The 21,799-nt window shown below is 44.7% G+C and overlaps 1 protein-coding gene across 1 annotated transcript in view; it reads left to right on the forward strand.

Moving 5' to 3' along the window:
• The first annotated feature begins 5,513 nt into the window (after nucleotides 1-5,513).
• LOC141113333 (glutathione S-transferase P 1-like) overlaps nucleotides 5,514-21,799 on the forward strand; it is a 77,143-nt gene continuing 60,857 nt past the window's right edge. Inside the window, exons 1-2 of the mRNA XM_073606397.1 lie at nucleotides 5,514-5,633; nucleotides 7,879-7,914. Of these exons, the coding sequence (XP_073462498.1) occupies nucleotide 5,633; nucleotides 7,879-7,914 (37 nt within the window). The 5' untranslated portion in view covers nucleotides 5,514-5,632. The remainder of the gene's footprint in view (nucleotides 5,634-7,878; nucleotides 7,915-21,799) is intronic.

Raw genomic sequence — 21,799 nt, forward strand, 5'->3', positions numbered from 1 at the left:
CATTTGGAGGTGATTCAAGTTTATTGATAAAATCCAGCATGCCAGAACCTTCAACCTCCTGCTCAGATGCTTCATATTTCTGGGGAGTGAAGGGGACAGAGGCCTCCACCAGTGAGGGCTCAGCAGATGTCTGAGTCATTGAAGAGCTGGGCTCATCCTCCGGGCCCACTTTCTCACTCTCTGCTGTCTGTACCTGCATCTCACTGGTCTCCTCACCCTCCATGTAGGAAACGGCTCCTCTTCTCATTTGGCTGAATCTTTCTTCATTCTTATATTTTTCTTTAAAGTGGGGTTCCACCCAGGGGGGCCGTCAAAAAAAAAAAAAAAATTAAAAGTCAGCAGCTACAAATACTGCAGCTGCTGACTTTTAATTGGACATTTACCTGTCCCTGGGTCCAGCGATGCGGGGGATCGAAGCCCCGCTCGTCCCCCCCTCCGCTCCTCGGCGCCGGCATTTCAACTGTGGGCGCCGGGCTGTGGCTTCACAGCCTGGCACCCACTGCGCATGCGTGAGCGGCGCCGCGCGCCGTGATTGGCCGCTCAATCACCTGGGACCTGTAATGGGTCCCAGATGATTGACAGGAGGGAGGGAGCAGAGCGGAGCCTTTCCTCTGCCGAGGGGGAAGTGATGTCACCAGCCCAGGCAGAGGAAGGGGCAGACTACGAGGGACCACCTAGCAACAGGCATTTAGAGGTGAGTAAAAAAAAAAAAAAAAATATCCATTTTTTTTTTTTTTGTTTTTTTTTTTTTTAGAATTTTTTATGTATTTTTGTTTTTTGGGTGGAACCCCACTTTGAATGCTCCACTATTCTCCTTCAGAGAACTCACCAGTTCTTTCAGTTTCTGCAGAGCTTGTTCCAGGTCTTTCAACTCAGGCCTCAGAGCCGGTCTTTTCTTGCTGAACACTTTGGCACAAATCTGTTTTTTCTTTTTAAGTTCTTTTTTCAAAGCTACCAATTTCTCCTCTTCCTTCTCAATCCGCTTCAACGTTTCAACAACCCTCCGTCTAAAGGCAGACAGGGACACATCTTTCCTTGGGCCAGGCCCAGTGTTGTCCACAGGCTGAGGCCTATCCAGGGGGCCTCCACCAGGGTCCTCCTCAGGATCCAGCATCACTCCTGGGGCAGAGGAGCAACTCTAGCCCCTGGTCTCTGGAAGCAAAGTAACTAGCAACCTCACACCTCGCTGTCAAGGAGCGGAATGGCAGTTTCCCACCATCTCTGTGCTGAGTTCCCGGGTCTGAGTGTACACCCACTGTGCCCATTATGAGGGGTTCCCACCATCCCTGTGCTGAGTTCCCTGTTCTGAGTGTACACCCGCTGTGCCCATTATGAGGGGCTCCCACCATCCCTGTGCTGTGCTGACTTCCTGGGTTTTCAACTTTTAGGTTCGCTAACTTTTCGTAACAATTACGAATGTTTGTTAAGATGAATTTATCATTATGAGGGGCTCCCACCATCCCTGTGCTGTGCTGACTTCCTGGGGTTTTTAACTTCATCATAAGGGATAATCGTAATTAACGAACATCCTTATTTTGTCCGATTCTGTTGTAATGAAATTTGGATCCGAAGTTCGTAAACAAAATTTCGTATTTCGTACAAAATTCGTATGCATAAAAATTCGTATTTCGAATCCTCACGAATGTACGAATTTCCGCAAATTCGTACGAATTTTCGATTCGTACGAAACTAATCGCACATGTCTAATTTGGACAGGACGTACACAGCTCTCTTATCCTTCCACTTCATGCTCTTGCTGATTCCCCCCTTTGTAGCCTTGTGGTCACTAAATTTTGTGGGAAGCCCTTCCTGTTTTTTCAGGTGATACCGCAGGCCAAGGTTTTCTCATGGTACAGGTGGTGGAAAAGAAACAGACTGGTATTGAATTGATCTAGGTAGATGTGATACCTTTTTTGGAACAATGGAAAAGCTAGGTTCCAGACAAATTTTCCACTTGTGCCGATGTAGTTTGGGCACTCAAGGGGACTGAGCTGGGAATCTTTATCTTTTGTACATGCGAAACACATACAAATATCCCATGGTTATTTCACAAAACTTGTAGATCTTTACTCCATATCTGACCCTTTTGCTGGGAATGTATTGCTTGATTCCCAGCCGGCCAGTGAAGTGGACAAGGGACTCATTTGCTCATATGTTTTGGTCAGGGACATAAAGTTCAGCAAATCTCTGGAAAAAAATTAAGAAGTATTGGGATGATCTTGGGGAGGGTACTGGGTATTTTCACTGAAATTAAGGAAGCGCATGATCATCTCATATCGTGACCTGAACAATACAGCAGAATAAATGGGCATATGATGGGTGGGGTGGGTGGACCAGTATGCTTGTCCTTCATTTTTTTTTTTTGTAATGTCCATGTTAATGGCGAGGCCCATAAATAACTATGACTCAATGTAAGACGTTTCCACTCATATGGACGGGCATGGGATGAACTGGGGTTGTTAGCAATATATTGTTGGGCAAAAAGATTGGTCTGGTCCACAATAAACTGAAGTAAACCATCGGGCAAAAATAAATAAAAAATATATATTTCTGAAAAATTTTCCGTGTTGGCCTGCACACCTGGCTGTGCGGTGAAAGGGGGAATACTTGCTGATCCCGAGTTGGAAGGCAGCCATAATGGGTCCCGCCAGTGTGTCTGGGAGGTATGTTTGGGCTTTGATTCTTGGGAGATGTGATATTCCAGTGCTGGTACTGGGCCTTTCATTCTGGGGTCTAGCATCCTTGGTGATTGCCAATTGACCATTGGGGTGCATGGCACTGCTGGTGGCTGCCTGATTTTCAGAGCACCTTATCCTTTTAGGAGGGACCCTTTCCTCCTCCAATTCAGTCACCAATCCACTACTTTCGACGGGTTCATACACCGAATCGGAATCGGACGGTGAGAGCTCTCTGCTGCTCTCATCCATCATACTGAGGATTTGAAACACCTCCTCACTAGTGTAAACTTTTTTGGACATGGCTGGCTCTGGTGACACTGTGACTGGTTGCTGATGGTGGCTGTGTGATGGGTACTCTGCTGATGGGTGGCTGTAAGATGGGTACTCTGCTGATGGGAAGCTGTGTGACAGCTACTCTGCTGATCGTGGCTGTGTAACGTGTACTCTGGTGATGGGCCGCTATGTGACAGGTATACTGCTGATGGTGGCACTGATTGGCGACAGGTGCACTGCTGATGGGCACTGTTGGACAACAGGTACACTGCTGATGGGCGACAGGTACACTTATGGGCACTGATGGGTGACAGGTACACTGCTGATGAGTGACAGGTGCATTGATGGGCGACAGGTACACTGCTGATGGGCGACAGGTACACTGTTGATGAGTGACAGGGGCACTGATGAGCGACAGGTACACTGCTGAAGAGTGACAGGTGCATTGATGGGCGACAGGTACACTGCTGATGAGTGACAGGGGCACTGATGGGCAACAGGTACTTTTTATTGTGGGCAGTGGGGTGTTGTACACAGTAAATACTCTCTAGACTGGTAACTCGTGGTTCCCTGGCTCTTCTCACACCAATCTCTGTGTGAGGGGAAAAGGCCAATAACAGTGAGTTACTGGTCTTTGTGCACATTTGTGATCGGCTGTGATTGGACACAGCCAATCATGTAGTAAAGAGCCACTGTCATTGGCTCTTTACCCCGATCAGTGATGCCAGTGGCGGAAGTATAGGGGGTCGCTGAGGTCACCATGGCGACCGGGCCCCATGCTGCAGCCCTGCATACCTCGATAGAAGAAGCGACAAGGGCGGCTGAGACCGATCTCCCCGATCCTCAGCCAAACTGTAATCGGCATTGCAGGGAGCTCGTCATACTGATTTGAACTAAAAGTGAGAGCACAGTGTATGTTGTGCTCTTTGTCTCTCCCTACAGTGCAGCACCCAGCAGGAAGAGGTAAGGTTTTTTAAACGGCTATCTGTATGTATGTGTGTTTATGTGTGTGTGTATGTGCATGTATGTGTGTGCATGTATAGTACCAGCAAAAAAATGCTGTTCCTCTGAAAAGCAATTCATGCTCAGATCGCTTTTCAGAGGCAGTTGACAGCCGGTAAAGAGGCAATATGTTGCCTCCTGACCGCCTGTTCAAACCCCTTAAATGCATCATCACTATGCTGCAACTGCATGCAATGCACACAGTTGTGGGGTGGTTGCAGTGCAGCCCCATTCACCTAGGGGTATCCTTCAAGGGTGCTTTGACTGGAAAAAGATTGAGAAACACTGGCATAGAGGAACCGATCTCTCCATTTTAATCCTGCAGCCGCTGAATGCCTGCGGAAGGGATGGGAGGAGAAGCGGGGGAAATGGAGAAATCGGTTCCTTTATATGCAGCCACTCACTTGCGACTGGGCCCTGTTGTTCCGCCACTGGGCTCGGCGGAAAGGGCCTTGTTCGGGGGTCAGGGGGGCTCTTCACGGTTTCTTGCATCGGGGCCCTGAACGTTCTAGTTACACCTCTGAATTATGCCCTGTGTCGCCACGCTGTGCGCCCCAGAGGGCGAATGGGAGGATGTCATATGACATCCTCCCAGAAAGAGAGCGGTCCCGCCCGACCATCATTTTACTGTACGGCGGGTGGGAACCGGTTAAAGAATCCCTGTCTTTTTTTTATTGGTTGAACTAGATGGAACTACATGGACTTGTACCTTTTTTTCAACCAGACTAGCTATGTAACTATGTGTCACAGACTTATGCTTTGTTTATTTTGGTGGCAATTGAATATTTAGGGGGGTACACTAGAACTTCCTTGCGGAACATTTTACATTGCAGTACCATGGTTTTTAATATGGGTATTCCTAGTCCTGTATTTTGTAGAATAAAATTATTGGGTATTTAAAGGACAGCTTTGGTTGACAATTTTTTAGACGCACATGTACTTTGTTCATTGAGACTGAGATTGTGGTCTAAAGCTGTGGGTTTAATGCCAGTAGCCTCTTAATGCTTTAATATGACCTTGAGGCTGGGCTCACAACAGGAGTCCGGTGCATCTCCATTCACCGTTTTAGGTCCGATTTCAGCCCGAATTTTGGGCTGCATTAGATCCTGAAACGGACCAAAAGACACACAGGGTTCCTGTGCAATACGCACCAGAGCTGCTGCGGAGATATGTGAACCGGCTCCATAGAGACGGTCACAATCTCCTGCTATGCGAAATGGAAGCGGAGAAACCTCCGCATCCAATTTGCACTAGTGCGAACCCAGACTAAGTCAGCAATTCTTTTTTATTTAGCATTCAAAAAGACTTACAGATAAATATTCACTTCTCTATCTACCACAGATACTTTTATATCTGTAGGCACAATCAGATCAGATATTATACTAATGTAAATCTTAATACAATAAATGCTGTATTCATATATACATTATTAAGTCAGGTTGCTTCTGTTAGTACATGTAAATGATTTTTTTTTTTAGACTTCTTTCTTTTGCAACTCATAGTCCCGCTCAAACATTGTTGACTTTACTTTGACTTAATCCATCTCACTGCCTCATTGTGACTCAGCACAAGCTACATTCTATATAAACCGGCAGTTTAGAGCCAATGAATAGGTGACCGAAGCAAGTTCCAGGTGAGGACAGATTCAAACTGCAAGAAGGGACACTCAAGTTGCAACAAGTAAGTATTTCTAAAGCTTTGCATCTTCTTCATTTTTAGGATGAATTGCAGTGGACAACAGTTCAGTTTCAGATAACAGTCCATTTTTCTACATTTTGAATTGTGTTGTGTCTATTAAAGCAGTAAGGCAGCTCCAGAACATATAGGGCTGAACAATACAATTCTCCTTATGACTTCATCACCATCCTTGCCAAATAAGGGAACAGATATATCTGCGGTCTGCACTTATATTCACTTATTTGGTAAAAAAGGTGTGATGGGGGTTGGTCATATGGAAGATTTTATTGTGAAAGTGCAGTTAACCACTTCAGCCCGGACCATTTGGCTGGCAAAAGATTGGAGCACTTTTTGCGATTCGGCACTGCATCGCTTTAACTGACAATTGGTCGTGCGACATGGCTCCCAAACAAAATTGACGTCCTTTTTTCCCCTAGAGCTTTCTTTTGGTGGTATTTGATCATCGCTGTGGTTTTTATTTTTTGCGCTATAAACAAAAAAATAGCTGCAATTTTGAAAAAAAACGCATTATTTTTTACTTTTTGCTATAATAAATATCCCCAAAAAATATATAAATTTTTTTTTTTTTCCTCAGTTTAGGCCGACATGTAGTAGTAATCTACATATTTTTGGTAAAAAAAATTGCAATGAGCGTTTATCGATTGGTTTGCACAAAAGTTATAGAGTCTACCAAATAGGGTATAGATTTATGGCATTTTTATTAATAATTTTTTTTTTACTAGTAATGGCGGCGATCAGCGATTTTTATCATGACTGCAACATTAGGACGGACAGATCGGACACTTTTGGCACTATTTTGGGACCATTCACATTCATACATTGATCAGTGTGATTAAAAATGCATTGATTACTGTGTAAATGTGACTGGCAGTGAAGGGGTTAATAACTAGAGGGCACTGTAGGGGTTAAGTGTGTCCTAGGGGGTGATTCTAACTGTGGGGGGGGTGGACTATGTGTGACACTACATTGATCACTGCTCCCGATTGCAGGGAGCTGTGATCAGTGTCCTGTCACTAGGCAGAACAGGGAAATGCTTGTTTACATCAGCATTTCCCCATTCTTCCTCTCCGTGAGACGATCGCGGGTATTCCCGCAGACATCGAGTCCGCGGGACCTGCGATCACACTCACGGAGCTCGCGGCGGGCGCGCACAAGCCGCTTTTTAAAGGGCAACGTACAGGTACGTTAATATGCCCGTACGTGCCCTTCTGCCGACGTATATCGGCGTGAGCCGGTCGGCAAGCAGTTAAGAACTCTTAGTTTAAATCTAGGTGCATCAAAACAAAATGTGTGCAAAGTCCTATAGTTTCTCTTTAAAAACAGCCACAACCTGAATAGAAACACCTTTTACCCTGCCAGCATGCTGTAAAGAAGGACTCATTCTCAGAGGTCCAAGGTCTCTCTGCTAAGGTCTGACATACCCTTTTGCTGAGTCATATCCATAGCTCTGCAATCAGCAAAGCTCATGCCCTTTGGAGAGCTTGGACTTCTGCAGAGAGACCACTGTTTTCACACAGAGTGAAAGAGTCCTTCTCCACATTAGGCTGACAGGTGTTTCTACCCAGCCAGGTTGTGGCTGATTCATACTGAATCTTTCGTTTGGCTCGAAGATCTTATTTTTAAAACATATTTTAGTTGACGAAAGTAACCAATTAAAGTATGATTACAGCCAAATGTTTTATAAGTTTTGAATAGAGCAGAACCTTAATTAGATTTTTATACCTGTCTTTGAGTCAATTGAGGAGATGTCCATTCACTTTCTGTGTGGTCACCAGAACAGAAAATGAAAGTAATTTTAGTTTATAGTCACCTTGAGAAAGGGGTCTTATGTGGCTCACTGAGATGATGGCTTCTCCGTGATGCTTTCTGTGCTACCTCAGCTGTCAAGGTCCCATCCTTAGTGAATTGACCAATCAGGTGTATGTGTGGGGTGGTTTTACATTTCATTGAGCTATTCTTCTTAGAAAGGATAGTGCAGCAGAGCTCCACAGCTACACATCTGCTTTGGTTGTCATCTTGGATATGCCCAGAGGAAGAACAAATCACAGTTCCCATTACAAACAATCCCAGGAAACAGCTGTTCTTTCATGCACAAATAAACCCAATAACCCACTCTTTGTTTGTTTTACTTAGAGTGTGAGGTTTATTCTGAGATGGAGTTATAACCAGTGTTAAAATGCAATATGTAAAGTGACTATACATCTAATGTTCTGTTTTTTCCCCTTAGTGCCCGGATATAGAATTACTTACTTCCCAATCAGAGGTTAGTGATTTTTTTCATTACTATTAATGAACTGATATTTGTTTGTTTCATTTTGACAGCTCCTAATAAAACATACATATAAATGAATGAATCCATCCAGCTACTTAGACATAAATACATAATTATTAACAACAGTTACGATTAGAGTGGAGACCATCAAGTACAAACATTTATTTTTGTTCTGTGTGGTTGTAATCTGGAAGATGGGCACTAAGTTTGACCTCTGCCTGGACAGGAAACATTTGTCAGTGCCCCTTTTGGACTTTAGTCTTCCTTTAGCTGTAGTGAACTTCTAAACTATCCCCAGGACCTCTTTAACAGTTCACATTGTTCATGAGTAGGTATGGGCGAACAGTTCGGCCCGAGCATCAGTTTGGGCCAAACTTTGGCTGTTCGAACGTTCAGCGAAACGACCACAATGCATTTTGGCGCTGAACAGTGCATTGCAAGCCCTGGTTGGCTGAAGCAGTGAAAGCTTCAGCCAATCAGGGCACAGAGCACTGTCAGAGTCATAATTGGACACTGTCATCATGACTTTATCCAATCATGGCTCATTCCCACCCCACAGGATAAAATTATTCTTTCAATGGCAGCCATGATCAGTGTGATTTTGGCATGGAGAGAGATAGAACAGGGCTCTGTTCAGTCCTAATAGTTATTTAGTGTGCTATACTGTGCTATTTAGCTTCAATTGTCAGTTTAGAATATTAGTTTAGTGTCAGTCTAGGGATAGTGTGAGTGTAGTGAGAAGGACCATCATTCAGCTTTGCATAGTGTGCAGCTAGAGTAGGGACAGTTCAGATAGCATCAGTGTAGTGACGGTTGAAAACTCTCTATTTGATTGCATAAGTGCAAGTTTAACGCCATTTACTTCTGTGTGTGTTACTGCCAGTTTAACGCAGTTTACTTCTGTGCGTGTTACTGCCAGTTTAACGCCATATAGTTTTGTGTGCGTTACTGCCAGTTTAACACCATATAGTTCTGTGTATGTTACTGCCAGTTTAATGACATTTACTTCTGTGTGTGTTACTGCCAGTTTAACGCAGTTTACTTCTGTGCGTGTTACTGCCAGTTTAACGCCATATAGTTTTGTGTGCGTTACTGCCAGTTTAACACCATATAGTTCTGTGTATGTTACTGCCAGTTTAATGACATTTACTTCTGTGTGCGTTACTGCCAGTTTAATGACATATAGTTCTGTGTGTGTTACTGCCAGTTTAACACCATTTACTTCTGTGTGCGTTACTTCCAGTTTAACGCCGTTTTAAGCTGTACCACAATGGCAGGTTCCCAGTTGCTACTACTTTTCACGTAAGGCCGTTCCATCTCTCTCCCATCACGGGGAAGGAAATGTTCTGGCATCGTTGGGCAAGGCAGTAAAGCAAGCATGGACAGGGGCGATATATTTTGTTCACAGCACACTGGGTAACGCTGCTTGCAACTTGAAAGGATGCAGGACAGGGCTTGGTGCTGCAGCTTGTTGTGCCCCCACGTCTCCATACAGCTGGTGGTGATGATGCCAAACCTGTGAGCTCTACCTATTCCTCCTCTGCCACCTCCATGCCCTCCTCTGCAGAATTGTCCTATGAGCATCAGGTACCCCCTAAGTGTTCAAAGGGCTATTGCCAGAGTCAGGCTAAAAGGTGCCATGCAGTGCTTCGGCTTTATCGCACCCACCATTCCTGGCTTCAGCTGTGTTTAGGGGATAGGAGCCACACCGGAGCAGAGATTCTTGCAGCTCTGCAGGGACAGGCCCAGAGGTGGTTCACACTACACCAGCTGGAGCCAGGAATGGTGGGTGCGATAATGTCTCAAACCTTTAGACAGGGAAAGTTGACACATGTGCCATGCCTGGCACATGTCCTCAATTTGGTGATGCAGCATTTCCTAAATACGTACCCAGGGTTGCAAGATGTGCTAAAGCTGGCCAGAAGAGTCTGTAGCCATTTCAGGCGGTCATACACAGCCAGAGCTTGCTTGGCTGAAATTCAGCGGGAAATCCACCTGCCCATAAACTGCCTGATTTGTGACATGCCCACCAGGTGGAACTCAACTTTGTCAATGCTGCAGTGGCTATACATGCAGCAAAGGGCCATCAACGAGTACCTGTGCGAATACAGCACGACGACAGGCTCAGGCCACCTCTGCTTTTTTTTCCCCACACCAATGGCTGATCATTAAAGATGCATTCACTGTATTGTCACCATTTGAGGTGGCCACAAGGATAGTGAGCCATGACAGTGCATGCATCAGGGACACAATTCCTGTTGTGTTCCTGCTGGAGCAGACTCTGCGTGGCATTATGGACAGGGTACTGGAGGCAGAGCAGCAGGAGGAAGAGGAGGACTTCCTTTCATCTCAAGGCCCACTTTATCCAGACACCATCATTCCTATGTCACAGAACACACAGGAGGAGAGAGGGGAGGAGGAGGAGGATTTTGACACTTTGGGTGTTGGTGGCACCTCCCTACCATAACCCATTTTCTACACCTGTTTGACAGGTGCATTTCATTGCAATTTTTTTACAGTAAGGCCAATTCTTGCTTTCATCAAGAGTACCCCTATAGGGTTATGGTGGGAAGGAGCCACCGACACCCAAAGACCAATTTTCTGCACCTGTTTGACAGGTACATATCATTGCAATTTTTTACAACAAGGCCAGTTCCTGCTTTCATGAAGAGTACCCCTATAGGGTTACGGTGGGAAAGTGCCACCGACACCTAAAGACCAATTTTTCTGCACCTGTTACTTCTATACAAAGTCAAAGTGACACCAGAATGTATCCAAAAAATCTTGTTCCCAGTGCACTACATTGTGGCCTCATCATATACACTGGCTCCCTAGCTGTTCCTGAGCAAAAAAAAAGGCAGCTTGCAGAGAAAATGTAATTTTTTTGGCTTTATAAATGCAATTATTTCTGCAGCAGATTCTAGATATGGTACAGATCTGCCACTTTACAGGTAGACTAAGGAGGCCCCCCAGGCACTATATTGGAAGGAATTTTTCCTTTTTAGGCTTTCACTTTAAAAATCAAAAAGTCACTGCTCATTTTTCACAAACTTTTTTTTTTTATTGATACATGTCCCCCAGCACAGGACCTGGACCCCTATAACGAATGTATGCCCAATTACTTGCATATAACCCTTAAAAATGGGCACTTTTGATTTTTGAGTCCCATTGACTTATTCGGGTCCGAACTTTCGTGGCGTTCAAAAGTTCTGGTGTGAACCGAACAGGGGTCCGTTTGGCCCATCCCTATTTATGAGCAGAGAAGGATGAAACCCATATCAGATCATTATTTGCATTATCTTGCTTCAGTGACAATGAAAACAATTTGAATTTTCCCATCATTTAGTGACCATGTCAACTAGGACAACCAGGGAAAGAGCAGCACTAAAACTCAGGCAGAGGGTGCTACCAGTTCTTTCCACACTGATAGCATTCTTTCCATACACTTTAAAATGGCAAATGACTGTGCAAAGCAAGTTTTGGCCTCATGGGTCATATGCATAGAGCTGCTAGAATCTTCTCTGCCTCCTGTATTAACCCTGAAGGAGTAGTGTTGTAAAATAATGTGGAGCAGTGCAAAATGTTGCCAGGGCAAAAAATTAAGTTAGTTGGGGAAACTACTTGCCAGCAGGAGGATTAGTAACCGAGTATACAGTGAGGAAAAAGAGTACAAAGCGAAGAACGGGTGTCTCTGCTGGCTGTGAGAGATCCCTAGAGTACTGTAGTGATACTGAGGGTAAGAATAAGGAGAGAGAGATATAACAACCAGCAGAAAATGCTACCAGTGACGTGTAAGCTGAAAACAGTAAATACTGCTGCTGGATGAAGGTACAGGGAGAGGTCTTGGCACTGCTAGCTGCAAGAGGAGTGGTACACTGAGGAGAAGTATTGTGAGAATACTATACACACCTGTCACAGAGAAGTACCTGGAGAGGTATAGAGAAAGTAGAGTCATTGGGTACAGGTAAAAGTATGAGATATTAAAAAAGAAACAAAGAACTGAACAAAGAAATTATAGGACCTAACAGTTTCTTAGGCAGTTTGGAATTTGAAACTGGGTCTTACACCTGCTTAATTGGAAGCTTTCAGAGACATATTCTGATGAAACAAATATCAAATAAGTGCATTAATTTATGTGTTGTAGTAGAATGATCTTAGATTATCATTTTAATTTAGAAGAGCCTTTATATTTATATAATGATTGCTACTGTAGCTCACATGGAGTGCAGATGACAACTTAAAAACTCCATCCCTTCCCATTTCGGCACAATGGAAAGCATTGTTTTGCATTGTGCTGCTATCAAGCCCTTCTTATATGATTTGATATATTTGGCAAGCGAGTGGGCATAGTAGTAAAGGGGTAAAGGAGGTGTTGAGATTAAACCATAACAAGACATGTTCAATGGGAAACATGTTTGTTTGAATTTGGCAGCCATGTTTCTTAGTCTAGACCCCCCAGGACTTCACAAACACTAATTATCAGCTCTGTCCAAGAAGGGTGGGGGAAGAGGGGGGAATCCAGCTCTGGGTGATATGAGGTTTGACAGCTGTCAGCATACTCTCATTCATTCAGTTATAAATTCATAATTTATATGACCATTTTTTTCCAACCACACTTAAAGGACTTCAGGAGTAAACATGAGCCTCAGAACAAGCTTTAGGTCTGTTTTACATAGGGTGTAAATGTAAATGTATATTTCAGCCAAATAGTAACATAAGCTCTTTATTTAGAATAATTCTACCTGCACAGTGACAGTAAATTTTTACCTGCCATTCCGTATGTGCTCTGTGCTATGCTGACCTGTAAAATGGTCTTTTGGAACAACCTGTTTCAGAATTAGAGTATGCAGGCCACAGAATCCCTACTCCTTTCTACCACTCATTTGAAAACACGTGCCCTTCATTTGCAAACTGTGGCTTATAACTTAAAGCAGACTTTCTCAAAATGTTTACCCCAGGGGAACCCTTGAGATAGTTTTCAGGGAACCCCTACTAAAATAATTTATTAAGGGTTGGTAGAAATAATGCCACCCTTACATTGATGGTCAGAATGCTAGTCTTACAGACGGCTTAAAAGATCATTGGTGTCATGCCACTGGTTATGCCAAGTGGGTTTGGAGCCAACATTTTGCATACACCATCAGATGGTAGGTCCATCAGCTATATAGGTCAAATAACTGCTAGTAACCTCCTACAGGATCCATGGAATCCTGGTTGAGAATGGCTGCCTTAGAGTATTTCTAAAGCCAACATTTCTTTTTTAAATTTAGGATAGAGTAGAGAATGGTTAAACACCATTTGAGAATTTCCTCTATATCCCTGTTGTGATGATAGCTTAAAATTTTGACCTTTACTTTAAGTCCTGATGACTGATCATTAGGACAGAAGCATCACCCCCACCCTAGGTAGGGTGGAGGTGACAGACAGCAATATAAATGCCTCACCACCATCCAACACAATAAAAACGGAAAATTGTATACTCACCTTTCCGTAATTTTCCTTTCCTGACGCCTTTCCATGGCAGCAAACGCTGGGTTGTGACTCCGCCCCCACAACCTGACAGGATTGGTTAGCTATAAGTTTGAAGGGGAGACACCCCGCTGCATTCTCTGTAAATATATCACCATAAAATGGGGTGGGGATCTGTGTGCTGCCATGGAAAGGCGTCAGGAAAGGAAAATTACGGAAAGGTGAGTATACAATTTTCCGTTTTCCTGACGCCTCCATGGCAGCACACGCTGGGAAATAACTCGCCAGTCGGGTGGGTGCAAGAAAATAATATTTATTCCTTATAATGCGGAAGAATTGGCTCTAACAACAGATCTACCGAAGTCTGCCATAGCCAAGTGAGCAGAATCTACTCTATAGTGAGAAATGAAAGTATGTCTGGAGGACCAAGTTGCTGCTTTGCAAATCGTCTCCGGTGAAACCCTGCAATACGCTGCCCAGGAGGTAGCCACTGCCCTGGTCGAGTGAGCCCTGATGCCTTCAGGAATTGCCATATGATGCATAGAGTATGCCTTCTTGATGGACTTGGCTAACCAGGAGGCGATAGTACGTGAGGTAGCCGCTTGACCTCGTCTGTTCCCATGTGGAATGACCATGAGGGTATCCGTCTTTCTAAAAGAATTTGTAGCCGCCAGGTAACTAATGATGGTCGTCTTAACATCCAGAGGATGAGGTTCACCCTGATCATTAGTGAAGGATGGTAGGACAATATCTTGGTTGTAGTGGAAGGAAGTTGCTACCTTCGGGATGAAGTGGTCTGAAGGTCTTAATACTACCTTATCAGGAAAGAATACCAAGTAAGGTTCTGATGCCATCAGTGCTTGGATCTCAGACACCCTTTTTGCTGATGTGATTGCAATGAGAAAAGATAGTTTTAGAGTCAGATCCCACAGAGATATTGATTCAGATGGAGTAAAAGGAGGATTGGTGAAGGCCTCAAGAACTACTGAGAGATCCCATGATGGAAAAACTGGTTTCTTAGGAGGTTTGATTTTTAGGCAGGCTCTCAGGAATTGGATAACCAACGGATGTAATGCCCATCTGGTGCCTGTTTTGGCCGACAAGGCAGATACTTGTACCTTAGGGGAATTGAACTTAGACCTTTGTTGATTCCTGATTGGAGAAATTCTAGGATTTGAGAAGGTTTTGGAGCAATAGGATCCCATCCCTTCTGCTGCGCCATTGTAAAGAGTTGGTTCCAAATTCTTGTATAGGTGGTGTTGGTGGTGCTTTTCCTGGCTTGTATCAGAGTCGATATTACTTCCTGTGAGCAGCCTTGTTCCCTTAACCTAACCCTTTCAACTTCCATGCCGTCAGATGCAGTTTCTCTGGAGCTGAATGTAGAAATTGGCTTTGAAATAGCAAATCCGGAGTTACCGGAAGGAGGATTGGAGGTTGAAGGCTGAGCTGCAATAGGGTCGTGAACCATGGTCTTCTCGGCCAAAGAGGGATTACCGCGATTATGTGGCTGAAGATCTCCGAAGCCTGGACAGGAATCTCGCAATTAACGGAGTTGGCGGGAATATGTACCCCAACTTGAAGTTCCAGGGGTGAATTAGACAATCTATCCCTTCGGCTGAAGGGAAAGATGCTCTGGACAGAAACCTCCGACACTTCGTATTCGCAGGAGTGGCTGCTAAGTCGATCTCTGGTACTCCCCATGTCTCCGTAAGAAGAGAAAAGGCCTGGAGACTCAGGGACCATTCGTTGTTTGAAAGAGTCTCTCGACTCAGGTAATCGGCTAACGTGTTCTGTGCCGCAGGAACATATATTGCTTTTAAATCTGCTAGGTGTGCCTGTGCCCATTCCAAGATAGGGCGGACTTCCTCCATCAGTGTGAGACTCTTGGTACCCCCTTGCCTCTGGATGTAGGACACTGCCACCTTGTTGTCCATCCGAATAAGCACGTTCTTCCCTCTGAGGACTGGTGCAAATGCCATGAGGGCCTGGAAAGCTGCCCTGAGTTCCAGTATATTCGACACTATATCCTGGGCCCGGAACTGCCATCAGCCCTGTGCTGCTTGATCTTGACAGTGAGCTCCCCAGCCGCTCTAACAGGCGTCCGAGGTGACTATTATCGGATCTGGGGGAACTATCAGCTTGTATTTCCTGAGGTTGGTCAAGTGTGTCCACCACCACACTGATTGCTTCATTGGTCTGGAGATAGTAATGGTCTGACGCATCGATACTCCATCCCACTGCCTCAGAAAGGAGTTTTGGAGGACTCTCATGTGCCATTGTGACCATTGCACCATGGGCAGGGTTGCAGCCATGGACCCTAGCACACTCAAGCAGATTCTGGCTGGAAGATGCCTCGCTGATAGTAATCTCCACATCTTCTGTACTAGAGGCTGAATCTTCTCCTGAGGGAGTTGTACCCTGTTCAATTTGGTGTTCAGATCCACTCCCAGGAATACCATGTTTTGTGTGGGTTGTAAGCTGCTCTTTTTCCAGTTGACTAGCCAACCGAAGTCTTGGAGAGTCGTAAGTAAGATTCTCTGATGACATAGCAAGGTTTCTTGATCTTCTGCCAAGAGCAGGATGTCGTCCAAATAATGGTGGACTCGCAGACCCTTTTCCCTGAGGAATGCAACCAAGGGTAGGAGGACCTTGGTGAATGTCCTGGGAGCCGACGAGATGCCGAAAGGAAGGCACTGAAATTGGAAGTGGCTTTTGTTGATGGCAAATCGGAGGAATTTTTGAAAGGGGGGATGAATTGGAATATGTAGGTAAGCGTCCGATAAATCTACTGAGAGCATCCAGTCGCCCAGGTTCACTGCCAGAAGTATAGACTGCAGACTCTCCATTTTGAAGGCCTCTATTTTTATGTTCCTGTTGAGATTTTTTAAATCCAACGTAAGTCTCCGGTCTTTTTCTTTACCAAAAATAGTGGGGAATAGAACCCCCTCCCCTTTTGATCTGACAGAACCTCCAGGATTGCCCCTTTCTCCTTCAATTCCACTATATATTTTAATAGTAACTTCCTTTTGACTAGTGAAGATGGCAGTCTTGTTGATTGGAAGTGATTCTTTGGAATTTTGCCCATAAACTTCCACTTGTGTCCAAATTTGATCGTGGAAAGAGTCCACTGGTCCTTTATATGGCTTGACCAAATCTGTACGAAGTCCTTGAGCCTGGCGCCCACCTGTACTGGGTGGGCAGGCGAACCTTCAAAAAGACTTCTGCTGCTCCCCTGCCGGGGTAGGCTTGGACTTCTGCATCCTTAGGAAGGAAGGTCTTGTGTTCTTCCAGTCTCTTCTAAACTCCCTACCAGGACGGTAGGATCTAGCTTCCCTATATTTCTCAGGAAGGTTGCGCCTGAAGAAGGAACCCTTTTGGGCCTTGGGTCTTCTGTCTGAGGGAATTAATCCCGACTTCCCTCCTGTTACCTTCGAGATAGCGGTGTCCAATTTAGACCCGAACAGGTTTGAGCCATCATATGGAATTCTGCACCAGTTTGTTTTAGATGCAGTATCGGCCATTCATGGTTTCAGCCACAAGGCCCTTCTTGCCGTGACTAAGGCTAGCATTGATCTCGCCGAGGATCTTATAATATCCACTGAAGCTTCTGCCACGAAGTCACCTGCCAACTTGATCTCCTGAAGAGAAGATATTATTTTGTCTACTTCAGTACCGTCTTGCAGATCTTTCTCCACCTTGGTTGCCCAACCTGATATGGCTTTAGCCACTGCTGCTGTGGTAATTGCTGGTCTGCACGCGCCCCCAGCAGTGGAGTATGCTTTCTTCAATTCCAGATCCAATTTCCGATCCAGAACATCCCGAAAGGAAACTGCGTCTTCAATAGGCAGAGTGACATGCTGTGCAAGACGCATCAAGGAGGAGTCAACTACTGGGGCGTTCATCAATGATTTGACTTTTGACTCCTTCAGAGGATACATTTTTGTCAGTCTGTTGGTGAGACTGGACCGCTTATCAGATCTTTCCCACTCATCTTTAATTAGATCCTCCAGTTCACCTATAAAAGGGAAATTCTCTGGTCTTTCCTTAAATTTGGGAAATATTTCCGGACTTTCTGCGGCTCCGCTTTATCTTCTCCCCAGCCTATCGCTTCTTTGACTGACTTTGCGAAAGGCTGTACAAGGGAGAAATCAAAACCTGCTGACATGTCCTGATCCTCATCTCCTGAGGAGGGTTCTGATGCCTGGGGTTGGAGGTCATCCGCTACCGATGTGCTGGGCGTAGGCCTATCGATTAGTGGTGCTGTTGTTTCCCTTATGGATTCCCGCACAGATTCTCTTATGAGCTCCGTAGCCACTGCTGCGTCTAGCTCTTTGTCCTTTGCTGCTTCATTGAAGCAGGATCTGCAGACTAGCTTATCTGGCAAGGCTGGTGCGCCGCATACCCAGCAAGCGTTTGCTGCAGGACGGGTGTGGCGGCTTTGGCGGTGTGATGAAGGTGACCGTCTGCGGTGTGACCGACTGTGACGGGAGCGGCTGCGTCTTGAGCGGCTGTGACGTGAGCGGCTATGTCTTCGGTGGCAAGAAGAAGATCTTGAGCGGCTTCTGCGAGACTTCTTGCTTGATGCATGACTTGATCTCCTCTCATGCCTGGAACTTGCGGCTCTTGACCTGGTAGGGCTGCCAAAAACGCAGCGTTAGTGGTTGGCTCTCTTTTTCTCTCCCCTTCTTCAATACTTACCAATGACGAATGGCCTCTTACCTCGTTTGCTGATGGTGGTCTGCGCGGGCAGTGGTCTCCATAGTGATAGTAAGACAGTAAGACTGAAGGGTAATAAGAGAGAAGAAAAAGAGAAAAAATTTTTTTTTTTAAAACCCTTACTCTCCTTTTTTTTTTTTTTTTTTCTTTTAAAAAGGCTAAATCAGATGATTTGACTTACCTGGTCTTGCTGAGTTGTTTTCTGGCAAAGCAGTTGAACGCACGGTGAAAATCATGTATTTGTGATAATGCTCAGCAAACAAACACAGAAATGCCTGTGCTTTTAAATCTGCCGCCGCCGTCGCGGCAAAATGACGCTCCCGCGCATGCGCAGAGCGTCCCGAACGCTTCGGCGCCATCTTGGAGAAGGGCATTACCTTCCCAAGGCAGAACTTGGCCCTGAGGCCAATTGCAGAGTGGAGGAGGCGGCCTCGGCGGCCATGACGGTTCCACAGCGGTGGACAGCAAGTGCCAGCAAGCCCCCTAAGCAGGAGAAACATCATAAACAAGGTACAGGCAAGGTACAGGCAAAAAAGAAAAGGAGACCACTGCAAAAATATGAAGCTTCTTTAAAGCTTACTGTGCCAGATGTCCAGACGCCCCCTGAGACCACCAGACCGGGGGTTCCCTCCATAGAAGCTCCTTTAGAAACTGTACAGGAGGGACTTCCAAACAGGAGAGGCTTGAACCTGCTGGGGCGAGTGCGGTAAGAGGCTTTTTCTTTTATCTTGACAACAGGAGCAAGCTGCTTATCCCAATCTGTCAGGTGAGGATAAAAAAGAGAATGCAGCGGGGTGTCTCCCCTTCAAACTTATAGCTAACCAATCCTGTCAGGTTGTGGGGGCGGAGTCACAACCCAGCGTGTGCTGCCATGGAGGCGTCAGGAAAAACACTTTTTGCTTGAGATACCCTTCAATATGCAGAATAACTTCAGTTATGCTTGCCATGGAGCCTTTCTGCTCTCATTATATTCTCTCACGATCTTTCAAAAATAAATAATTCATACTCCCAAATTGAGTGCACTTTTTGACTAAAGCTGGCTATATACGAGTAGACTTTTATTGGAAATGTTGTCAATTTTTTAATTGTTATGCCCCGTACACACGGTCGGATTTTCCGACGGAAAATGTGTGATAGGACCTTGTTGTCAGAAATTCCGACCGTGTGTAGGCTCCATCACACATTTTCCATCGGATTTTCCGACACACAAAGTTTGTGAGCAGGATATAAAATTTTCCGACAACAAAATCCGTTGTCGGAAATTCCGATCGTGTGTACACAAATCCGACGGACAAAGTGCCACGCATGCTCAGAATAAATAAAGAGATGAAAGCTATTGGCCACTGCCCCATTTATAGTCCCGATGTACGTGTTTTACATCACCGCGTTCAGAACGATCGGATTTTCCGACAACTTTGTGTGACCGTGTGTATGCAAGACAAGTTTGAGCCAACATCCGTTGGAAAAAATCCTAGGATTTTGTTGTCGGAATGTCCGAACAAAGTTCGACCGTGTTTACGGGGCATTAGTGTGGTCAGTCGAGAAAATTTGAAAAACCAGAATGGAAAATTCCAAACAGTATATGCAGTTTTTATTTGGGAAATGTCATTCATACCAAAAGGAAATCTTGAAAGCAAACAAAATTTTAAGTACTTTCACATGCCATTCATCAATTTTTCATATGAACGTTCATTTGAAAATTTTATAGTGTAGCTTAACTGTGGGGAATAAATAATAAACAACAGAAATGTAATGTAATTTCAAAAATGAACCCAGATATTTTCAGTAATTTTATATCATCCATTAATAAATTATCTGCAACATCTTACAGTTTGTTTGGGTGTTCCATGAAGATAAACGGTGGGATATAAATATGATCATGCATTCACTAATTTATTTGTGTTCCAGTCCTGATGATCACTCCAAATGTTCAATGCCCTAAAATCTAGTGTAATCAGTCTAATAGTTGAACACATACTGGTGGGGGGAGGTGGTACAAAAGGTAATAGCTGCAGGAGATGACCTGATGGAGGTTACTCAAGTACATTTCTCAGGTGGAGGTGGGGTTTATTCAGGGTAGGCTTTCCTGAATAAATACGTTTCAAGGATCGCCTAAATGCAGATAGGATAGGACCTGACTGAACATACTGGCGTAGAGAGTTACAGAGGATGGGAGAGGTTCTAGAGAAGTCCTGGAGGTGAGCATGGGAGGAGGTAACAAAGGAGCTTGAGAGCAAAATGTCATGGGAGGAGCGGAGAGGATGATTTGGGTTATATTTGCAGATAAGGTTGGTGATGTATAGTGAATAATTGGAAAAAATTGGCGCTGCCCTATTTCACATTCCTTGATTACTTATGGATGTAGAATCCATATAACACGAGTTGTACTCGGTACCGTATAATAAATAAAAACTAGTTAAACAAATTACTAAAAATCAACTGGGCACCTAATTAGGTGCCCAGTTGATTTTTAGTAATTTGTTTAACTAGTTTTTATTTATTATACGGTACCGAGTACAGCTCGTGTTATATGGATTCTACATCCATAAGTAATCAAGGAATGTGAAATAGGGCAGCGCCAATTTTTTCCAATTATTCACTATACTTATCAATTAGCCCCTTCGGGGAACAAATTAGGGAAAAGGCAGCAGCTCTTTTTACTGTCCTAAGCGCGGATTCTTTAATTTATAAGGTTGGTGATGTAGCTGGGGGGGGCGATGTTGTGGATGACTTTGTACATTGTGGTTAGTATTTTAAATTTTATACATTGGGCTAGTGAAAGCCAGTGAAGAGATTGGGGCAGGAGTCAAGGATCGGTTAGTAAGGTGTATTAGTCTTGCAGCAGCATTCATAATAGATTGAAGGGAAGTATGTGTGTAAAGTAAGGCCAGTGAGGAAGGATTTGCAGTAGTCAAGGCAGGAAATAACCAAGGCGTGAATAAGCTGTTTTGTGGTGCAGTTAGTCAGGAGGGGGCAAATTCTGGAAATGTTGTAGAGGTTAAGATGGGGAGATTTAGCCAGTGATTGGATGTGGGGGCTGAAGGAGAGGTCAAAGTATAGGATTACACCCAGCACCCTGGCATGTGTGGAGGGACCAATGCTTGTGCCGTTTATCTCAATGTTATAGGGGGATCGGGTAGGAGGAAATATTAGAATCTTAGAATTTTAGAAAGATTGAGTTTGAGGAAGTGGTGTGACATCCATACTGATATGTTGCTCAGTAAATTTGTGATAGGTGTGGAGATTGAGGAGTTGAGTTGAGGTATGAAGAGATAGATCTGGGTGTCGTTGGTGTAGAGGTGGTATAGGAAGCCATAGGAGGCATCCATTGGCCCAGGGTAGCCGTATAGAGAGAATTGGAGGAGCCCAAGGACAACCTTGGGGTACTCCAACAGAAAGAGGAAAAGGAGCGGAGGAGATGGTGTTGTATGTGACATTGAAAGTGTGCTGAAATAGGTTAGAGGAAAGCCAGGAAGGAGCAGAGTCATGCAGGCCAAAGGAGTGGAGTTTATTGAGGAGGAGCAGCTGGTTAACTGGTTCAAAGGCAGCAGAAAGGTCTAAGTGTATAAGTATGGAGTACTGGCCTTTGGTTTTAGCAGTTAGTAGATCATTAGTGAGTTATAGTATGGCAGTTTCAGTGGATTCTTGTTGGCGGAAGCCAGACTGTAGGGGATTAAGAAGGTTGTTGTCA

Source organism: Aquarana catesbeiana, linkage group LG01 (assembly GCF_042186555.1).
Source record: "Aquarana catesbeiana isolate 2022-GZ linkage group LG01, ASM4218655v1, whole genome shotgun sequence".
NCBI lineage: Eukaryota > Metazoa > Chordata > Amphibia > Anura > Ranidae > Aquarana > Aquarana catesbeiana.